Genomic DNA, 22,604 nt, shown 5'->3' with positions numbered 1-22,604 from the left:
GCGATTGTGGTTGTGATTAACAGCGCAGTTCAAGGTGAAAGAAGAATGCGGTTCCAGGCGTGTAGGGCTTCCTTTAACCTCAGCAAAACACAGTGCCAGATATTTCAATTAGTGTGTACCAAGGTCACAAAATCAATTTCTTATCGCCAAAACCCACACATACTGTAAATTTCATTTTCAAGCCATAATCTCTAAATTAAATCTGTGTACCTAAAAAATATACAGTGCAAAACTGCAGTCCTTCAGCCCCCTCCTCCTGCAGCCCAGCAGCATTTTCACAAACATCACCTGGCTTTGTGCTCTATATTTAGAGCACAATGTTTGGTTAGATTCTAATCTTCTTGGAGGACGTCATTATCTCTTTCTTTGGCAAATAGAGGCCCAAAGTGTCAATTACCTTCTTAAACTCTTTCATACACACAGGGCTGAGCGGGATTTGATATTCTGTCCGCCAACAGCTCAGTCGGCAATTTTTCACAGTCATACACAGAAAAAACTGTGCACCAGCATATCATCCTAGATAAATTACACATTTCAAATGAGGTTACAGACAACCTCACCACTCCTGGTCAGTTTATTCTGGAAGAGGAAAACAAACAAACACGCAAACAAACAAAAAGGAAAATTGCTGTTGTGCTTCGTCCTCTTTAGGACAAAGAGAACACTTCTACTATCAAACTCTATGAGTTACTAAACAAAGACAAAAGTAAAATGAGTATGCCAGATGGGTGGGATATTATATGTAAATCAATGTAGCTATGCAGAAAGTACATCGTTGTCTCTTATGTGTGTAATTCCTTATGATACATCCTTTGTTACGTGGGTAACGCTACCCTCACAGCCCCAAAGGCAGCTGCAGGATCTGATGGCTGCAGTGGACTCTGCCCCATGCAGGTAGATGGTGCACGTACAGAAGATGTCTCAAGGAAGCGGAATTTATGAAAGCAAATTCTTTCCAATAAATCCCGGCCTTTTCTTAACAAAAGCTAATTTCAACTGTACAACCACAGAATGAATATAACTGACAATTCTGAGATTGCTTTCCATTTTTTCATAGGAAAGGTTGCTTTTTAGTCACATGCCTACTTATAGGCATTTATAGGTGTGTATATATATATATATATGGACTATATAGGTCCTGTGTACATTTAATATACATGTATGAGTATACATGTTCTGGAAGTATCTTCCACCCTTTCACTTCAAACCAGCAAGTGAGAAGGATGTATTGTTACTGTTGGACCTTTTGGGACCACTTCAGATGCTGGAGATACAGGAAGTGAATCATACCTCTGGTAAACACAAAGTAAGCAGGCTCTGAAATAATGTTTAAAGCTCCTTAAATGAATTTTCCCACATCCTCTGAACATGTACTATATTGATTGATTCTTAGTACCATAAAACCGGATGAAAAGAGTATTTTCTCAAGAAAGGAAATTAGCATTATTTGGCAAGGGTTAAAACAGATTTTGAAGTAAACAAAAAAGAAACCATCCATGTGCAGCTGATCAGCTAGAAAGTTTGGGTACGTTCTTGAGACAAATAACTCTTTTCTACCACATCATTTACACACGTTTTTAAAACTCTCTTTTAGATGCAAAAGGACTAATTTAAAAGAGAGACTGGATATGATTACAGATGTAACAAGAGGAAGTTTGTTTCTTCCTGGCCCATTAAAAAAAAAAAATGCATTACTATATTTTAGTCATGCTCAAAGTACCGTTTCAAGAAAATGTAAACAAAAACTGGAAAAAAAGGATAGAGTTGATTTTTTTTTTTTTTGGCTCAGATCTGTGGCTATAACGAATCTATCATGAGCTTGGTCCAAGGCTTGATAAAGTCAGGGTCAGTCTTACAAACGGTTATAGTGGGGTGTATCTCCGGCCCAGATGAACTGTGTTTTCTGGCACTAGGAAGGAGAGCTAACGCTCTGAAGATTCCTCTTTATCTCATTCAAGTGAGAAACTGGCAGGGAGTTTTTCATATGAGTGAGAAAACTGGACGTGGCACTTTGAATGCATGAAACAATTTGAGTCTAAATTTTATGGACTCAGCCATTTCCAGAGGTAAGACAATTGGAGTAAGACAGCCTCCACCATGTCTTATTCAGCAGGATTGTACTGTTACCTCAAACATCCTGCACTGTTTTCCATCTGACTAATGTTCACATGCATCACCAGGCACTGTTGTAACACACCACTATCCCCTTTCACATTCCGGATTTGCTCTTAAAAGCCTCAACCAAAATATATTTTCAATAGTAGCTAGTTACAGTAAGCAATTTCAGTTATAAAAAGTAAAGTCAACTCTACAAAAACTGTCTTGTCTAACAGTGTTAGCCGAGGGTATGACTATTTTCAGGAACATAAACATAGCTCTGTCTTTCGCTACTGGAAGGCAACCATGCAACAGCTGGTTAGTCCCCAGCAGTCTACATGCATCACAGCCATCAAACCCTTCCCAAATTCACAGAAAAGTGTAACATCTTGCACATGAAAAGGCAAAAGCCATACATAAAGCCACAGGTCCCCAAATAGCCAGGAACATGCTATGTTAACGTGTACATTAACACCAACACTGTCCCAGGCAAGCGGACTGTCATGCACCAGAATATCAAATCCTCCCGGCTAATCTGTCCAGAAATTTCAATGTGGGATCAAGTGTGACCTCAGCTGGGTCACACTGCACAGCTCAGCAGTCAATTTCTGCACTTCAAAAAAGGTGAAAAACTCTCAACTACATTATGACTGATGAAGACATGGAAGGGAAGAAAACTTTCAATGTCCTGGAGAGGGACCCTGAAGGCATGGGCTTAATTAAATATGATGCCTATATATGCAACAAACAGGATGGTGCCTCCAAACTCTTCTTGGGATCACCAAAAAGCCAGACACTTAAACACTGAGTAGGAATTCTGAATTTGAAGATGGCTTCTGCCCTTTTCACACAGATTGTGCTCTGGTTTTACCATGGTCCACCCTGAAACTGTGTAAAAGATCCAGCAGAATTTGGCGGCAAGGGAGGAGAGATTGGGAGACACAGGAAAAGGTGGAGAAAAGGGTACAGGAGAGTGAGAGGTGAGCCCAGAGGCTATGAGGAGCATGTCAAAAGGGCTGGGAATCGGTGGTCTGCTTTGGCCTCCCTTGTAGCACATCCCAAGTTTTCCAAGCTGTCACCCACTGTGTTGAGCTCTGTTATTTGTGTTTGGCTAAGGCATATCTTTCTCTTGCTGTGCTATGCTAGAGCAGCTGCAATTTGCCTTTTTATAGCTTGTGGTAACTGATAGCAGTGAAATGAATTTAGGAAGTGTGTGGATTGGATCTTCCGTATCAGTGATTTCAGACTATTCAGTAAACACAGAAGTAACATCCAGTGATGTATGCCTGCTGGTAAACAAAACAAAAAAAAAACCCACCCAAAAAACAAAACCCAAAACAAAAAAATCTCTTCTGGTGAACTGGCATTGGGATTAGGTAATTTTCTATTGAAGGACACTTCTGGATAGAATGAAATGATTATACACAGTGGTTTTACAGGATCATGCTAATTTGAAAGTTAAAAATTCCGTTGGAACCGTACAGCAATTGGGTGCTGCAGAATGGCAACGGTGACACCAGTGAATCAGAAGAAATTCAGTGACTGCAATAAAGGTTGATGGTGGGACACAGTGACATCACCTTAGAGCAAGGAGCTGATGTCCCACAGGAAAGCTCCTTTTTACAGCTGGCAAAAGCCAGAGAGTTCATCATATGACCCTTAGTAAAACAAGAAAATATGTTTGTGTTCAGATATTGAGTGGGTTTTCAATTTGATTCAGCTGAGTTTACACAAATTGATCTGTGTTCTAACAGGGATTCTGTATTTTGATATGAAATACCACTTTGCACTGATGTATTTCTTGCCTCTGGAAAATGGTAAATCCTCCTCTACTGGACTTCAGAAAAAGATCCAGTGTCTTGTTTCAGTACAAAGTTTCCCTGATAGCATAAGTCCATGATCACTATTTCTGGAAGAGCTGTAACTATTTTACAAGTAAGACTGATTAATTTTGCAATATAATTTGCAAGTGACATTTACAAGGGAATATTGTGCAGGGATATCTGGGAGGGATATTGTGTTCAGACTTTTCCTGCTTGCCTGCCTACCCTCCTGGAACAAACAGCACTGCTTCATTTTCCTTCCGTATTTTACAAAGTTAAAGTAAACACTGTGATCACACTGTTTACTTTAATTTCCTGCAGTGTGCCAGCAAAGCAGCAAATTGGCAGTCAGCAATCAAGAAGCAGCCAGTATTGAAACAGCAGAGCTGCTTAGGAAAGCATCGATGATGCCAACTCATTTTTCCCTCTGTTTTAAAAATAAAATATTGGCATCTATGAAGTTTTACTTCCACCCTAATCTTCTCTAAAGGATCCAAAATTTTGTTTGTTTCCTGTAATTTTCTTTTGGAAGAAAGCTGGGATTATGAGCAACACTTAATTTATATGGCTGACTTTCTATGCAAAGAAATGGATTTACAGAAGTGGCGAATATATGCTATTTATCTGTAAAAACATGCATGGCATTTTTGCACAAGAGGAAGATAGCTTGTCTATGAATCAGTCTTATCTGGACATATTTTTATTTTTATGCCAAGAGCTCTAGCTGTGCTACTTCAATTAGGTGTATGATAATGTGAAGCTAAAGCCTCGTGCATTACATTCAAAAGACACATCTGCCCAAGAACTGAGCCCTAAAAGGCACGTAGTTATATTTTCAGAGGCCATTCCCTCTCATCTAATACTACATAAAGCAAGGAATATAAATACAAAAGAAGAAGTAAGAAGAATGGGATAGTGTTTTGTACCTCAGAGGTGTAAAACTTGACAAGGTGACTCATTTATAGCTTTCTGGAAGATACCGTACAGAAGGAATTTATTGCTATGTAAGATATAATTCCAATATACAAAAGACGCCAGATCCTACAATCAGTTATTCTCCTGACTATGTGCATTTCTGCACATATTCTTACTGAAGACAATGAGATTATGAAGAGGATTAGCTTTTTGTTAGACTGGCCAAAGTATGCCTTTGGAAAGTCCAAAACATGACCTAATTTAAAGTGGTTGAAATCTTGTGGGAAAAATCGTAAGGGGATAATTATTTTAAAAGCCATGACTTTGACACCAGGAAATTAAATTCATATATATATGTCTTTATCTATACACAGCAAATCCAATAATCTTGAGCTCTCTGCAGTCACTTAGCCAGCTGGCAAAGGGAGCAAAGTAAAAACTAACAAACCCCATTCCTAAGGTATGCTGACATCAGTGATTCATGATTCATCAATAATGGCGCTAGGAAATAAATGTAACAGGGCATTATTGCCTTTTGCAGCACAGTAAACTCAAGGGAAAATGTCTAAGTGTATCACACTGAAAACACAGCTTGCAAAGAAAGAACTTTTACTAGTATTTAAGGGGTATTACAAGCAAGTGAAAGACAAACAAATGTAAACTTTTTAAAAACAGTGAGAATGTACGTATAAATAAAAAGGGACAGTTTTCCAGCTATACAGCCTTAAGAGGACTAACGTAAAATCTGGTGGGTTTTGTTCAACATTTTTACAAGGAGAAAGAATCTGAATTGCTTGTTCCAGAATAAACCCTCAAAATGACAACTGTTCTGGTTTAATTGTCTACCAGGATAAGTGCAGTGAAGAAGTTGGTTCATTGCTATGCACAATTACTAATGTTGTTGACAGTAATTATGACTCTTGCAACCTACTTAACTAACTAAAAGGGCAAATCTGTAAATACAATGTACCATATATGCTCTTTAGAAAATGCCTGTATTAGCACATAAAATTCATGATCTCCTTTGAAGGTGACTGGACTATCTTTGTTAAAGCCTAAGATTATTAACTGAAGAAAAATGTGTAGCTGTCTCTAGAACAGCAGATACACTAGCTGCTTTCACCACGCAGAACAGCAAGATCTAATACATCATTAAAGAACTGAGGTTTTGGTTTACATTTTTGGAGCTTTAAACTATTCATGGTAGGGTTTAGCCTATATTTCTAATCCTCTTTAGAACCTACCCATTTAAAATTCAGGTTACTTGTTTACGCTGTTAGGGGACTCCTGCACAATATTAATAATACACCGTGTAACATGCTGCCCTAGAGAAACATCAACTCTCTTGCAGGGGCAACAGCCCCACAGTGCTGATACAAGCTTTGCTGCTTAGCTGGAGGGTAAGTGACTTTGGGGGCTATTGAAGTATTTTACTGGAGAAAACAGTGGTCTCCTGACATGAGCCTTGCTTCAAACCTTTGCCACTTAACTGCAAAGCATCACAAATACCTCTAGTAGCTGGTTTGCCTGGACTGACATCGGAAATATTATTTTAAAGGCTGAGTTTCCAAACACTTCATATAATTCCTAATAAACAATTAATTGTTTCACAAGATTTGTGAATATGTATTTCACTGTATTGAATTTTCTTTAAATGCTCAATAAATGTTTTTATGAATTTTGAATCTGGATTTCCCTAAGAAAATACAGGCAAAAGAGAAAGTAAGAAAAAGATACTGTATGAGAAAAAAGGACAAGGAAAGTAAGGTAAATCCATCCTCACACAAATGGACGTTATAACACCATCATTGATACATATAAAGTGGATGGATTTAAGAAGGACAGCAATGTCAGTAAAGAACAACAGTTGTCTTTACTGCAAGTTTAATTGATGATTCATAAGCACAACTTTCTAGAAAAGTACAGACAATGTAGTGGATACCAGTTCATGGAAGATAAGTAAATGCTGGTTTGATTTGTGTGAGGCATTATTGCTAAAAATTGACTTGTTTTGTTTCTTCCTCTGCATTGTTCACAAGCACAGGCCCTTGACTCTGTAAACATAATGTGCACTTAACTTTCAAATCAACCAGCTTGCTCATGGTAGTAAAATTGAATTAGTGCAAATACAATACTAGTGCGGTGAAGGCCATTCTGCCTTATTTTCTTTTGACCAGCTCAACAGACAAATAATGATTGACCTATATTCAGGGCAAGGTTGGCATTAAATTCAAGGAATATGTTTAGTGACGATGTGACACATGATGCAAAGAGGAGGCTGAGAGAACAGGATTTGTTCAGGCTTCAGAAGAGAAGTCAAAGGGGAGATCATATTGCTGTCTACAGCTACCTAATGTGGGTGGTGTGTGTGTCACAGAGCTTTACAGAGGAGAAGAAGCAAAACTGTTATTAAAAATGTACAGTGGTAAGTGCATGTGAGAGGCAAAAGTTAACATAACTCTGCAACTAGATATCAGAAAAAAAATTTTCAAAGTTACGGTAGTTAAACACTGCGACAGGGGCCCAGAAAGGTGTGTGGTCTTCATCTTTGGAGATAATCAAAACTTGGCTTGACAAGGCCCTGGGCAACCTTCTTTAAATTGCGCCTACTCTGAGAGGGGAGATGGACCAGATGACCACCAGAGGTCTCTTCCAATCTAAATTATTATATGATTTTTATGATTCCTTATTGTTCATTAGTTTAGCCAGCTGTATTTCTCTCTAAGCATTCCCACCTTTAAAAAGGTAGGCAGTTTTCTTAGGAAAAAAGTCTTTGCATTCTAAATTTTCCTAAAACAAGTGCACTTCCAAGTGCACCGTGGCAAATGAGCTATAAAAATCCAAACTAAACGTCGGTCGCTCATCTGTGCTCACACCAAACTGAAGCGCCTCTGTTGCTGCTAAATTTCCCAAGATGCATGAAACACAAAAGCTGACCAAACAGATGGTTAATATTTATAACTACTTCTCAGGACACTGAAAACTGACAAGATTCATAGCAATTTCAGCCTGCCTGCAGCTGGACATAGCTATATGTATCGAGAGAAATAAGTACCAGAGCTATTAACAGTGGAGGACAACTCAAAAATGAAGGTAGGGAAAATATCCTTTTCTTTGGATGGAAGATAGAAGTATCCAGAGGCAGACCCATCTGTAGAATTTCTGGCATATTTCCCTTGCAAGCAGCTGTAGTGGAGAAATTAACATTGGCCTCACATGCAGGCACGTCTCTGTGGCACATACACCTCCTCAGTCTTCTAGAGTAGCCCAGGAGCTGTGTTTGATCATGATCAGCTGCTGAGAAGAGTGGCCTAGTGCTATGCATGTGTGTGTGAGATGTGGGGGCTGTAAAGTAGCAGCCATGCCAACTCCAAGCTTCAGAAGTCCTGAGTCACAAGGGAAATTGCTGAAGCTAAATCAGAGGAGATATATCAGCACGCCTCATGGAAAAGGAAAGCTGGAAAACAGGTCATACTCAACTGAGATGCACAGTATGTTATATTAAAATAGTAGGCTGAGAGTAGCTTGTAAGATTTCTCAGAAACTGAAATTTTTTTTGGCTTTGAAAGCATGCCAGTGTAAGGTGTTGTGATGTGAAGTTTAATCCTTGAGCTAATAGACTCTCGAGTAAGTTTTTCGAGTGAACACATAAAAGCAATGCATATAGGTAAAATCTGTTTACCGTAACAGAACGTTATGCCATTTCCCGTATATCCTTGGGAGCAATAGCAGCCTGTTGTTCCACCCTGAACTTCACACCGGGCATCTTTGTGGCACGTCATGTTGCAGCTTGCAGAAGTGCATCCATAGTCCAGCAGACTGGAAATCAGAACTGACACAAAGGAAAACCAAACTTGTTTCTTTATCTGAAGAACTCCATTCCGAGCTCTAAAATCAGATCTGGGAACAAGGTATCCACAAAATTGGTGTATTCCAGTAAACTTAACATCATCACAGATTCAGTGATATTGCAGGGGCAGGACCAAAAACTACAGGTACTTCTTTGGTAAAACTACCCACATGCTAGAAATAGCAGACGCTGTAGATTAAGAACTTGTATATGTGCTCAATCAGTATAAAATTGGTAACCAGCGCAGAAGTTACTCAGTGATCTGAGGAAAACATTTGAAAGGCTTTCAAGGCTCTCTAGTACTTTCCAGGAAAGCACAGACATTTATTTGCACTCTGAATTATATATTGAGTGTAATCCAAACTGCCCTACACATATCAAGTGAAAATACCAAAGAGGGTTCCCCTGAAGAGAGGTTTTATTTTTACAAGCACTTCCACACTTGTGTAGCTAACACATATGCATGGTCTGCGAGAATAAAATGAAATGTCTCAATATTTACAGCATTATGACATTACGGTTTAAAAACTTAATAAAATTATTTAATCTCTTAAAATACTATTTCGGTATTATGGAAGCATTGTCTTCTTTTTTCCATCTACTGGATGATTCCTAAATGGTGTAACTACTTTCCCATTGTATGAATGCATATGCTTTTCAACACAAAGAAAAAAGAAATCACTCCCTTTGAGAAAACTCACAGCTCACTGAATAATTATACACACCCTCTAACCGGTTAGAAATAAGGCAGTTAACTCGGAAGGGAAAGTATGTTTTTTACTTTGTACTTTATTAATTGTTAGCAGGACATAGTGAGGGTTGCAGAAAGCAAAGAGCCTTTTAGCTGTTGTCTTCTCCTGCAGTTCTGCTTTTCCCTACCCAAATATTGTTTTGGATATTCACTATCCTAGTGTCATAAGTACAAATTTCATTGCTTCAGGAAATCTCACTGAAGCATTGTTTTCTTGGACAAATTAAAATTTCACAAAAAATTCAAAAGCTTGAAAATTCCACATAATTTTCTAACAATTATATATAATGCAAATCAGTTTGGATATCACCAAGTTTCATCTTTTCCCTCTGTTTTTGAGAGAGGAGACCATCTTCCAGAGTTTAAAACAGAAACCTGTGTGATTCTGTTACTGTTTTACTGTCCACAGCATGTGAAATCTAAAAACCTCCCAAGCAGATGGAGAGAGAGAAAAAACCCAAACCAAACCAAACCCATGGTAACCCGTGATGTTTCTGTTTTTTACAGAACAACACCCACAGTGAGATAAAGACTGGCATTTGTGGGATTTGGTTTTGGGATGATGTTAACCATGCAATTACCGAATCCAGTAGCAGCTCTGATCAAAGATACGGGGACTTTCAGACCCGTGTACCCACAGCTTTCCACCACCTCCAACACACTCATTTCTCCTTACCAGACCCCCACTCCCTTCCCACCTGTTACTCGCTCCCTGAGTGCGTAGCTTTCACCTACCTAGGAATGGAAGCAGTTTCATTGGTGATGCTCTTGCTGTGCAGTGCCTGGTGCAGAGTCCCTGTGTCACAGAAAAAACCTCCCTGCCTTAAAATGTAGGATCATGTGCAAAACGCGCACACATGCCTACCAGGAAAGCAACGTCCTGGTGCAGGCGCAGACCTGACACTGCCCTCAGTCCAAACTCCACGTTTCCAAAAGCTCCTGAGACTCACAGGCAGGACAGGAGGAGTCAGGAGAGGCTGAGGAACTCGTCTTCTGGCGAGTAGGGAATAAATGAGAAAGTAAAAGAGAAGCAGGAGCCTGGGTCTTGCAGAGTATATCAGAGGTGACGCAGGGGTGATTGGGTTAGAGAAGCACGGGTTAAAGGAGCTGCTTGGGACTGCAGCCTTCTGGCAGAAGGAGTAAAGGAGCAGCAGAATGGTGGAGCAGATCAGGGAGGGTGAGGAAGAGGCGGAGTGGATTAGTAACTAGCTCAGGGTTTAAAAGCTCGGAGGTAACGGTCTACATGCTTCCTTCCACCTTTTCCTGGTGAGCTGAGTATATGTGAGCTCCAAGACCTGTTGTTTGGGAGACAGTCTTGGATGACTGCAGTCCTTTCTACTGCTTTCTTCGATTTTGAGATATAGCCTTACTGCAGCCAAGCAGTGCTGCTTTAAAGATAAAGGCCTGTGAGGAGGTACAGGAAATCCACTGAACTCCACTTTGAGAGGAAAACAAAGATGTATAGGCAGGGAGGCAAAAGGCAGGAAGGCAATTGTATGGCCAGGAATCTCAAAAGCCAAAGGAGCTGAAGTTTCTATGAGGCTGTGGGACTAAAATAGTGGGTGTTGTGTAATAGGACATAATCAGTATAGCCAATTTGGTAAAGCATTTGGCATGTCTTTGTGTTACACATGAGAATGGTTCTATCCTTGTTATAGCATCCTAATTGATGAGAGTTCAGCATGTACTTATATTATGCATGGACATGGCAATAGTTTCTCTAATCTTGTTACGGATGTTGCGCATACCATCATTTCCCAGCTTCTTGGAAATGACGACTCACATATTGAAGCACTGTAAAACTGAAGCACAGATGTATGCCTGTCTTTATAGATGGAAGCCGAGGGACATGCAAAAGCAGCCGTGCTACTAGAAAAGTGGAGAATCTCTAAACTAAGTAAAATGGACATGAGGCTGTAGAATACCATTGTGATAAAGCAGCTTAAGTCTGACTAGAAAGTTTTGAGGTTCAGACATTGGTAAGGAACTGATCAGAAAGCATCAGCCTGCTTTTAGGAATTGTCTGTGGATGTGGCAACATTTTTTCTAAACTTCTTAGGAACTATTTGCTTACCGTCACTTTCCAGCTTCATGGTCACTGCTGGCTGCAGTTCAATGGGTTAAACTCTACTCAGGCCAGAGAGGTGTGAGGCATGTAGAAATAGCACGTAGATGTCTGGCTGGCACAAAGTACTTCTGTAGCACCTTGGCAGAGGGAGCGGAAGCTTCAGTAACCGGATGTTAATTTTCGATGAACTGCAGAATAATGAACAAAGGGTCCAGGTGTCGGAAGACTGTTTTTCTCCTGTTTGGTTTTGTGAGGGGGGGAGCACTTAAAGGGGAAGAGAGGAAGGGACTAAGAGTTAGTTTGTTTTGTTAAGTTTTCCCATAATCTAATGCTCGGAGACACAGGAACAGAAAGTAAGATGAACTGAGGGAAGCTTTGATCTGTATGTCCTGTCCTTCATGCTGACATGCACTGAATTGTAAGCTTGCCTTGTCTGAACTAACACAGATCCTGCTGCTAAATTTCAGTGCACTAATAAGGTCTGGGTTAGTAAAGCATATAATACAGAAGATATATCTTACTGTCTTGTGTCTTTTTAGTCCCCAAAATCAAGCTAAGAGATGTTTAATAGTAAGCAAGTGGAGAGAGCAAGAAGCTACAACCTAAAATTCAGGTCTTAAGAGCTGAAAATGTACTTTTGAAAAGTCAGAGATGTAAATTTGTATTTCATTTAGGCATCAGCTTTCTGCAAGGCATGTTCAGGTAGACTGGTTGAAGAGCAATTTCATGAATCATAGCGATGGTAAATTTGTAGTAAAATGTTAATTCCTTTTCTGATTCAAGACTTAAGTACACAGGTGGAATTGTGAATGACTCAGAAAAAAACCCATAATCTCACTATAAGAAGACAAATGTCTCCTTTCCTTTTTGCTAGAAAAGTACATGATAACTTTCTTTTTAGTAGCCAATGGTTCAAACTTATCAAGGGGACTATGCCGATCACATCCTGGTACATTCCATCTGGAATGGTATTGATGAACTGCAGGTATAGTGGACAACACCAAAAGCATAGGTGTAGTTGGTGAATGGTTTACATTGTGGCCAGAAATGGATGAGGAGAGCACACATAAAAGAAGAAAGATGTGGAAGAACAGAGCAAGGACAGAAGAAGGAAGGTTAGGTCAAGAGGAACTCTGGGTGATAAAAGGAGCTTCGATCAGATTTAGAAGGCAATAGGGAGACAGTGAAGAAGAGGGATTTAGGAATATCTTAATGAGATCTCAATACTGGGAGCAGTGGATTACTTTTGCATTAGACTACTTTAAAAACTGGCTAATGTGAGTGTCATTTAGAGGCTGAAGACAGCAAGGTCGCAGTAGGCGTGGATGTGGAGAAGGATGGACTTGACAAAGATTTTATAGGGAGAATGAAGAGGAAAGGGGAAATTTCTGAGACATTTTGGAGATTAAACCAGGAGGATTTACTGATATCTATTGGCATGTAAGGATAAGGAGTTAAACAAGTGGAGATCAGCAGGTGAACACATGAGAAAGCAGACACTTTCAAATTTGTGCTGTCAAAATTTTCAAAATAGGCTGAGAAGAAAATATTGAGGTGTCACAAAACTGAAGTATTGATGGGTACCTGTCTTTTAGGCAGAGAGGAGGGACTTGTGCATACATGCATATTCCTGGAAGACTGGAGAGTATGTCTAAACTCAGTAAAAAGGGTACAAGAATGTGGAATATCAGTCCTACAGAATCCATCCCTGCTTGCCTCAAAATAAAGAAGCATTAAAAATAAATGGTTTGTGGAAACACTCCAAAAGACAGCCTTTCTGTTCTTACATATTGGAAGCAAAGCCCCAATCCTGTATTTAAACATGTTGTTCATTTTATAAATGGGCTCATTTATCTTTGCAAGACTGAGTTAGGAGGGCATAAGTAAATGAATATACACAGGTCAACGTGCTTGACTTCAAACCACACATTTTTGATTACTGATCACTGTGATTACAATATCTTATGTGTGACACTAGAATTCTCAAGTTGCTTTTTATGCTAGTGAACTGATAGGAAGACATCAGCCTGCTCTTAGAAATTACTGGATATTTTCCAAACTTTGCATCATGAAGAAATGTATTTATTCACAGTGGGTTTGAAGATAATTGGGATACTGATTGTGTAGACAATGCTATGAAACTAACACCCAAAGCTGATGAGGGAAGGAAGTCAACACTTCTTAGAGCTCAGTCTTGGGTAGCTTTCAAAAGATAAATATAGATAAATATAGAGCAACCGTTTTCATTCCAGAAACTGCCTATAGTACCAACAAAGGACCAAAACCTGAACAGAGTTAGTATTAGAAGTGTTTCTTTTAAATGAGCATAAGCAGGTTCTACTGTACTAAAGATATTTATGTCTTTGGTGTAATCAAATTTGGACTGCTAGCTGGGTATCTACCAAAGAGTCTCACCACATTTGCGATTTTATATTACAGTGGGAAAAACCAAGTGTAGTATATCGTGATATATATTTCTTTCTCAAATTACAGATTAAGCATGCCAGTAGATACTTAGGAAGAGCCAAAAGATGTTGCCTGATGTGCATCTTAACAAATGTATCTGCAAACCCCACTTTCAGACCAGCATGGATCATCCTGAGAGTGGGTGGTGAAAGTGTGTATCAGACTGAGAGATCTTAAACACTCCAGGTAGGGTTCATACATCTTCAGCCTCCTTGCTATTGAGTTCCATGTATATTCAGCACCCTCAGACACCAATATCTAGCCCATCATTAGCGTGCTCCAATATAATCCACTCTCTGTGTGCAGAACAGCCACATGCACATGCATGCACACAATCATACATTCATCTCTATCACATAAGCCCGTATATGTATCTGTTACTGAATTGGGCTGATAAATATTTAATGCCAATAATAAAAACATGATCGTGACCTTTCCTTTCAGCTTTTGCTTTTTTTGACAAATGACTGTTCGCTTGAATCACCAAGTTTGCTGACAAAAGGAAAATGGGATGTAGAACAGACTGAGGATGGACAAGTAAGGAGGGGACTGCATTCTGACACATCCTTGGATGAAGCTTTTTCACTGATGCTTGCTGCTTTTTTAAAAATATCAGATTAATTTATTGGTTTCAAACCAAATCCTATCACTTCAAAAGTTTAGATGGTCTTTATACTACAGAAATATATTGCCTTTATCCTAGTCACTACAGCAATTTTAGGGTTTTTTTCCTAGTCAATAAAATCTGGATACAATTGAAAATGTACTTAAATGCCAGGACAAAATAATGAATTTTCGTGGTTGGTCAAAATTAGTTTTAAAATAAAAATCCAGGGAAAACATTTTTCGAACACAGACTAGTCTATGATGGAGCAGCTTACCTCAGAGGACTCTAGCCCAAAAGTAGTGTTAGCATCTGCTTTATAACTTCCTCACCTCACTGTCCTGTCTGAGTGCCTCACAAATCCTTATCATTTTATGTGCAAACATCATATTCCATCTGAACATACACAGCTGAATGTACCTCTTGGGATGATGTAACTCCAGGCAATTCTGAAGCAATAAACACACAAACACACATAAACATATGCATGCACACATCCTACTAAATCTGCGTAGCTATGTCCATCTGAAAGAAATTGCACATTTCAGTGTTCAGAGCCAGTTTCTTTCTGCTCTTTGCTTTACCTTGGATGAAGTCATGAAATGAGGGTATTTAAAGTGAATGCAATGTTTCTGAAAGACAGATTAACTGCCCTGAAATTGGGCTCTGTTTCTGCATCTGCTATAATACAGAAGAGATGTATAGACTGAGTATAAAGATCCTCACAGCTAAAAGGGATAAAGTAATTCGGTTTCCATGTCTGTTTATGTTCTCCTGGGACTGCTCATACTATGGTAGTTGTAATGATAGTCACATCTCTGCAGGAGGAATAGAGTGAACCCCCTGAATAATTACACCAATGAAATGCCAGATTACCAGTTACTTCTAATCCACATTCATTTTGTACCAGAGCATTAGAAGCAAAGGGCTCTTACAGTGCAGTGCTGATATAGTAACCACAGGATAACCAGACTATCTCCTAGAAGACCACAAATTACCCCTTCTTTGTTTTACCCACATGGGAAAAGAGTTCTGACACTTCTCATTCATCTATCATACAGTCTTAGACTTGAAGTAGTGGCAGCCACTGTCCTAACCCATCCGTGTGTTTACCCTCGCAACAATCCAGTCAATATTCCAGCAGGCCAACACCCCACAAAGCCATCCTGGATTTTTTTCTCCTCAAGTAACAGGTCAAAAAATGGTTAAATTATGACATAGCTTTGGGTCCTTATCTAATTAACTTCCTTGTCTGTTGAGGAGTGACTAGATCCTAAGTGAGGATCTTAGGATTTGGTCCTACCCTTCCCAGAAACCTCCAGCTGCCTTGGGGTTGTATCTTGCAAAGATGAAAGGCCCAAAGGGAGCAGACGAGGAGGTGTCACCAGCTAGGTATAGCCCCAGAGATGGAAAGGACTGTGGTCAGATGAGATATACACAATGCTGGAACAGAAGATGCTCATTTCCATCCTCTCGCTCCCTGCTACAAATGTCCTGGTTAACAGCCCCTAGAAGGGCCAGTTCTGCTTCTTTTGTGCTCTGCCCCCCTTCTCAGTGTCCTGCCATGGCCAAAGCCTTCTTCTCCCTGCCCTGTTCCTTCTTCACCACCTTCCCCCAGCCACATCCCTTTCTCCTTTCTCCCAGTGACTCCTCAGGAATTTGAGCATTTCCTATCTAAGAATTGTTACAGAAGGAAAAATGCTTGAGGACCATGGCAGGGAACAAAATAATACTCAGAACAGAAAAATACTGGATGATCATTTAGGTTTTAGAGTGGAAAGTTCATCCTATGAACTGCCAAAAGTACTGTAAGCCAAAACAAAACACCTGCATTAAAACAGCTATTTTATCATCGCTGACTTTTTGCATTATCCCTTCCTAGGCAGAAGGTTCTCTGAGAGGCATGGGCCAAGAAACCAATTATCCTGTAATATTCTTTCTCTGTGATATCACCTCCTTCATTCAAGGTTTCAGGAACATGTCGTCCACTAGGAAGTTGTAAAATTTGGGAAGTTGGCAGTGGCCCACAAAACGAAGTCCCTCCAACTCAGTAACAGCATGGACAGTGCTTTGACAGAGAGAAGAGCAGAAGAAACAGGAGGAACGGGTCCACGGGCATCCCCACTCTTATCTGATCACTTTTCTAGCATCTCAGTCACTCGGCAAACCATGTTGACCATGTGGACTGACTCCAGAAAGAGCTTCCCCTGGCCCCCAGTACTACACAGCAGAGAGTTCGTAGCAGCTACAGAGGAGTTCAGGCTTTGCTGCTGCCTGGGACAGTGACTTGGAGCCATATTCTCACTCACTTCTTCATGCTAGAGGCTCCTGTTCCTGTGGTGTTAGGGAACTGATGGCTGAGCTCTGGCAAGTCCTGTTGAAGCAGTTTGAAATTAAAGCTTGTAGTATGCTGGTTTGTCCCTCTGCTAGGGACCACCACTACGATTTATCTCAGTTGCCTCAATGAAAAGCTTAGCATCTTAATTTAAACCTAGTTACTCATCGCTAAACTTTTCTGTTTGTTCTCTAACACTAGCTGCTGGATTGTGGCATGTCTCAAAGAAACTCAAAATATGCCCATCAGAGAATTGCATGTTATTTTGTTATGTTGCTGATGCTCTTGTGACTCTGAAAGTAAACTAACTTGCATCCTTTGAACCACTTTTCACCTGTGTCTGCCCTTTCCTCTGGAGTTGTTTATTTTGACTATGGCCTTTCAGAGCTGCCTTTTAGCTTAAACTGGTGTAATTCCATCCGCAATATGAGAAATAAATGATAAATAAATCTGGTGACTTTTTCCCCAGCTTGGACTCCTGCACAGAGGTATTTGGGTCACTATTTCTGTCTTAGATTAACCCTGCTTATGGCTGAAGTAGGACTGAAGAGATCTTTCTGATCCACACTCACCCTTCCCATGGACTACAGCCTTTATTCCTTCTTCACTGCTGCCGGACAGTATGTCCATCCTAACCCAGAGAGGTTAGAACTAATTCATGCCCCATCAATACGTACAAGTAGTTCAAATGATTTCTTCCAGTGTTCATTATCTTCTACTTGTCTGCATTGAACTTCATCTGGTATCTTGTTATTCAGTCACTCAGGTTTTATTAGCTCCTCCTGATATTCCTTACTTTGCTCCTTGGTTTATATTAACTTAAATAATTGTGTATTGTCAGCAAATTTCAGCACCTTGTTATTCATCCCATTTCCCATATCATTAAATATGAGTGGTGAGCAAATAGCGGAGGAAATTATTCATGAATATTCATTTGAAGTTAAAAGCAAGTTCTATTTTGACAGCATTCGTGACTAGTCCTTGTTCACTTTCTGCAAACAATTGGGTGCTAAAGATTTACTAGTGCAAATGCATGCAGGAAATTCACATTTTACTCCCATATACAAATAATCCCTCCAAGCAAAATTCGATTTGCATGTCTCCAGGCAAATCTCCCATTTCAGGGGTAGAGGGGATATCTCCAGAGAGGGAACAGAGTCCCAATAGCTGAGAGTACGTCTGGGAAGATGTTTCCCTTTCTCACGCAGAGTCAATCTGACACAAGACAAGTAAGGAGGGAACTGCATTCTGACACATCCCATTCACCATCTGTATCAGCACCCACCCAACGCCAAGCAAAAACCTGCAGTCCTGACCAGCGCTCCATTGCCATCTGCACTGGCTCCTGACCAATCCTATACTTCCAACTGTTTTGGCTAATGGATTGGCTGTTCCATGCATCCTGGCATTCTGGTTTGGTCCCATCTGGTAGGGGATTATAGACTCCCGGAAGATTTGGTCGTACAGGTGCTACCTGGTATTGGTCAGCTGAGCCATTCGCAGCTCCTGCTAACAGAGTGCCAGCCGGGACATCTCTGTTTTCAGCTGCGCACCCAGACAAAGCCCCAGGCAGGTAACCAGGCTTTGTGGGACCTTGTTGACCTTAGCCATTTCAAGAAGTAACAGTCTCCCTCACCCATACAGCAGAGATTGCACTGCTTACATAAGGCACAACTTCTTTTTAAACGTTACCCTGTGTGTTTCTAAAACAATGTCATGAGATATGTCATAAATCAAGATCATAAAAGAATGAGATATTTTATAATAGCGGTTAAGAACCCATCCAGTCTGTTACCACTTCTGTTATGCATTGCACAGCAGTGCTAGCTAACCTAGATCAAGGTTATCTTTGAAATCCGCATGGATGCTAGAAAGGAAAAACAGAGAAGCAAAGCCTGTGAATGGGGCAGGGAATTTGCAATACTGTGACACAGCGCATAAGGAACACTGCTGTAGCAGAGAGATTAAATTGATTTGACTTCCTTACACCAAGAAGAGGTTGAATGGAGGTAGCTGGTGAGCAGTTTAGTTTGACTCCCCCCATCCCTTATTCCTTACTATTTTTAAGTAGCATTGATACTTTATTAAGTGTGTATATAAGGACAAGAGTCTGTTCAATAAATTCAGATCTATGCTCCACTTTCAGCTCCACATGAACACAATGTCAAAGTTCTGACATGCACGCTCACAGAGGACCATTTGGTGTTTGGGGTGATTAGCCTAAATTGTTTTAAGGTCTGTTCTGCACATCAGTATAATGACAAAACCAGAATAGAATATAGTCCACAATGTTCAAAAAGCACCAAGAAATGTGTATTTGCCTCAGTCATATATAGTTCAGTATGTGAACACCCAGGTATGGCAGTCAATTCCTGAATTAATTCCTGCCTGCAAGCTAAAGTTTGTGGAAATCGTGTTTATGCATGGCTATAGGACTTGTCCTTTAAAAGAAATGGAATAGAGTAAGTCTATTCATGTACTTCTTGAACTGCTACACTGAAGTCTTCCCTTACTAATAACTATTTTAAACATTTTCAAAATACACTGCTGCTATATGTATATGGCATAGTCAGTGCTGATTATACCATATGATACAGCTTTTTTTCATAAGGTTGCAGGAAAAGAGACGTGCGGATATTCATATGCAACTTCCTTCACAGAAATGCCTGTATTTAAAGGGAAAGGAAATTGAAATGAGATTCCATTGTTTAGATGAGAAAGTGCAAAGGTTTATGACTAAATTAATGTAATCCTGATTTTGACCTTTAGACAGAGCTTTCAAAAATGTAAATCATATTTACTTGGTGCCTATGCCTTGGTTTGCATTATTTTTTTTACTTAAAGAATAAAACAACTATAGAGTTATAATATATGTGTGATATACTGTATATGTTATAACCCTAACACTCATCACAGCTGCTTTAATTCAGATGGTGATATGCTGGACTTCAGCTCACAGATCCTGTCCCTACAGCCATGATCCTAGAAACATCTGGGAACACAAATGGATGTGTGTGAGAAGTTTCAGCGTGTTTCAGGGAACTGCCGAGATGTGGAAGATGCACATGTACATTTGCTATTCTATATTTCATGTTGTTTGCCAATCTCCATTCTTTAAAATTCTCCCCTAGGTATCTCAAATTATCTTTCATTTCAGTATTTTCAAAGCCTCCCTATCAAGAAGAGGGTTTCCTTGGAGATTTTGAGAAGATTTTGAGCTCAGTGAAGTCAAGGGAACTATGCTGTTTTATGCAAGCTGAGGATCTAGTTTGATAGTCTCATCTTTGTGAATACAGAGCAGAATGAATTTATTCAAACTTATGAAAGCCACATGAATAACTTTGTTTGAACAATTCTGTTGTATCCCCTCTGCATTTACGGTGTAATTTAGCAGACTGAAATTACTTTTTCTTCCCTGATTATGTTTTCTACAGACACTGGAAAGGTTGATGAGTACAATATAGTTTTAAATGATGTGCCTTGTTTATGCTTTTTTCTTTATGGTCCATTACTGTAGGATTTGAGTGGAACCATATGATTATAGTCTTAGGTTGTCATGCAAATGGACTCATTTTGTTCCATTTCCCATTCCCCTTACTGTCCTTGTCAATGCGATGGATAAATCTTGCTCTGTGTTCTGTTCCTCATACACTTGCAAGGCTGTCATCAGAGTGGATTAATCTTCTGCCTCTGTTATCACAAAATTCTCTGTCCTAACAATGACTTATCACTGAATTTAAAGCCTGATATACTTTATACTCAATCTGTAGACTTAGTCTTGCAACAAAAATTGTAATGAGAGCTAAAAATGGTACAAAACTAATCCATTCTTATCACAGTCTTTGATTTGTAATTTCATGGATTTCCTTGAATACAGCATTTTACTGAACAATACCCAAAAAGAGCATGGTAGAATAACATACCTGAAATTTCAGTCTCAAATGTCACCTAAAGTAAACTTCCAAATTGTTTAATTAAGTGGCCATAACTGTATTAGAGGTTATTGCCAGCACAAGGAGTTCCTTCGGTAAAATCCAGGATATGGACAAACTATTACTCAACATCACATAAAAACACCATTAAAAGTAATGATAATGGTGGGATTTAAACCTAGAATAATACAAATTTTAGAGTTACTGCTTCCACATATAATCCCTTAACTATCCCCTTCATGCTTGGCTATTGCACGGTTTTTGAACTGATGTGTGCTTGTTATTCATGCTTGTAATTTATTCTTTTCTCAGAGTTCTCACACTGGTCTACATTATAAGAAAAAGGTGTTTTAAGCATTTATCTAAAATGTATATTTACGTGTGTGCTCAAGATGCTAGGTGAAATACAAAATGTTTAATATTTCATGCTCTCTGATGTAAGACATAAAAGACTAAAAGAAGCTGATTTATGCTACTCTGGACAAAAATAAAGTCTTCTAAACTTTAAGCTATCATGATGTTTTATTAGCATATTAGGCTTGTCTACATGGGGATTTTAAAACAAGGAAAAGAAGTCAGTGCTAGACTACGATAAACGGAAGCAAGGGCTTCCACACTACTTCCTAAAGCTGATTTACAGGAATTCCCATGTTAACCATTTCATTTACAGGTTCTGTTTGTTTGACTTCATAGCTGGCAATTTTGGCAAGGAATCCAGTGCAAACTTTTGCATGTCAGCTCTGTGATTTTTCTCACCGTGCTTTATGAGATGCCTCCTAGAACTGGCAGGAGGCCTGAGACTTGCTGTGTTAAACTGCCACGATGCTTCTCCCATAACTCAGCTGTGTTTTGCCAGCTCCATTTCTAAACTGCCATGAGAGCAGCCTGGAAGACACACTGCTCACTTACAGCAGTCTTTAATATAAACAGGATAATGTCTTGTATTGGCACTCACACAGTCAGATGGATTTGGCTTTGTAGCTTTGGAGGAGTAGCATTATGGTTTCAGGAGAAGGAAATCTGGAGGATGAAGTAAAAAGCAGTATGTGGTTTGGAATTTTTTTTTTTCACTTGGAGGCATTTCTCTGCAAATGCTTTCACAAAGTGCAACATTGCTGCTTTACTTGGCGAGCTGTGAATGCCTGGTAGGATGTGATCCTGGGAGGAAAGGCAGTGCTGAAGAAATTTATGCTGGAGAAGGTGATGATCCTACGAAACACTTTGGTGCTCATTTGAAGTGACAGAATATCATATTAAATCCCTTTTTCTCCCCCAAATTTAAAGCAGTGGGATACCCTTGTTGCCTACAATACCGAAGAAGGAAAAACTGTAAAGGCAGCAGCAACAAGCAGGGAATGTACTGGGCAGTTTGGATGTTTCCCACAGGCATTAAGCAAATTCAGCTAGGTCTGTAATATACGGTGCTGCCACTGGGCGAGAAATGACTGCCTCAGAAATGGGAGAAGACCTGGTTAGCAGGACAGTTCTAAGGATAAAACCTGTCTTGAAATGAGTGTGCTAAAATAAACCATCTGCTTTGCCATGAGCTGTCCTCTATGACACCCTCATCCACACGTCTCACTTTGCACCCACAGTACTAAGAATGTTTTAAAAAATATTTAAATTATTAAAATTTCTTAAGAAGTGTTCCTAGTTCAAACATTAGCCCATATATGCACACATCTATACATTCTCATTTGTGGGTGCTGCGCAGCATTTCAGCTCTGATGCTTTCTCCGCACTATAGCACTAACATACAGCTC

At 39.7% G+C, this 22,604-nt stretch overlaps 1 protein-coding gene across 3 annotated transcripts in view; it reads right to left on the bottom strand.

Moving 5' to 3' along the window:
• ADGRL4 (adhesion G protein-coupled receptor L4) overlaps positions 1-10,801 on the bottom strand; it is a 76,896-nt gene extending 66,095 nt beyond the window's left edge. Inside the window, exons 1-3 of one of the 3 annotated variants that reach the window (XM_027788243.2) lie at positions 10,694-10,801; positions 10,172-10,232; positions 8,518-8,667 (exon numbers count right to left, since the gene is read on the bottom strand). In XM_027788243.2, the coding sequence (XP_027644044.1) occupies positions 8,518-8,667; positions 10,172-10,193 (172 nt within the window). In that variant the 5' untranslated portion in view covers positions 10,194-10,232; positions 10,694-10,801. Of the gene's footprint in view, positions 1-8,517; positions 8,668-10,171; positions 10,670-10,693 lie in introns of those variants that run through there. The other 2 variants (XM_027788244.2, XM_005238448.4) reach the window with 2 other exon arrangements.
• Positions 10,802-22,604: the final 11,803 nt, after the last annotated feature.

The sequence above is a fragment of the Falco peregrinus genome, chromosome 10, assembly GCF_023634155.1.
Source record: "Falco peregrinus isolate bFalPer1 chromosome 10, bFalPer1.pri, whole genome shotgun sequence".
Classification (NCBI taxonomy): domain Eukaryota; kingdom Metazoa; phylum Chordata; class Aves; order Falconiformes; family Falconidae; genus Falco; species Falco peregrinus.
Note: the sequence above shows the minus strand (reverse complement) of the source record. Positions and strands in the feature narration are given on the sequence as shown.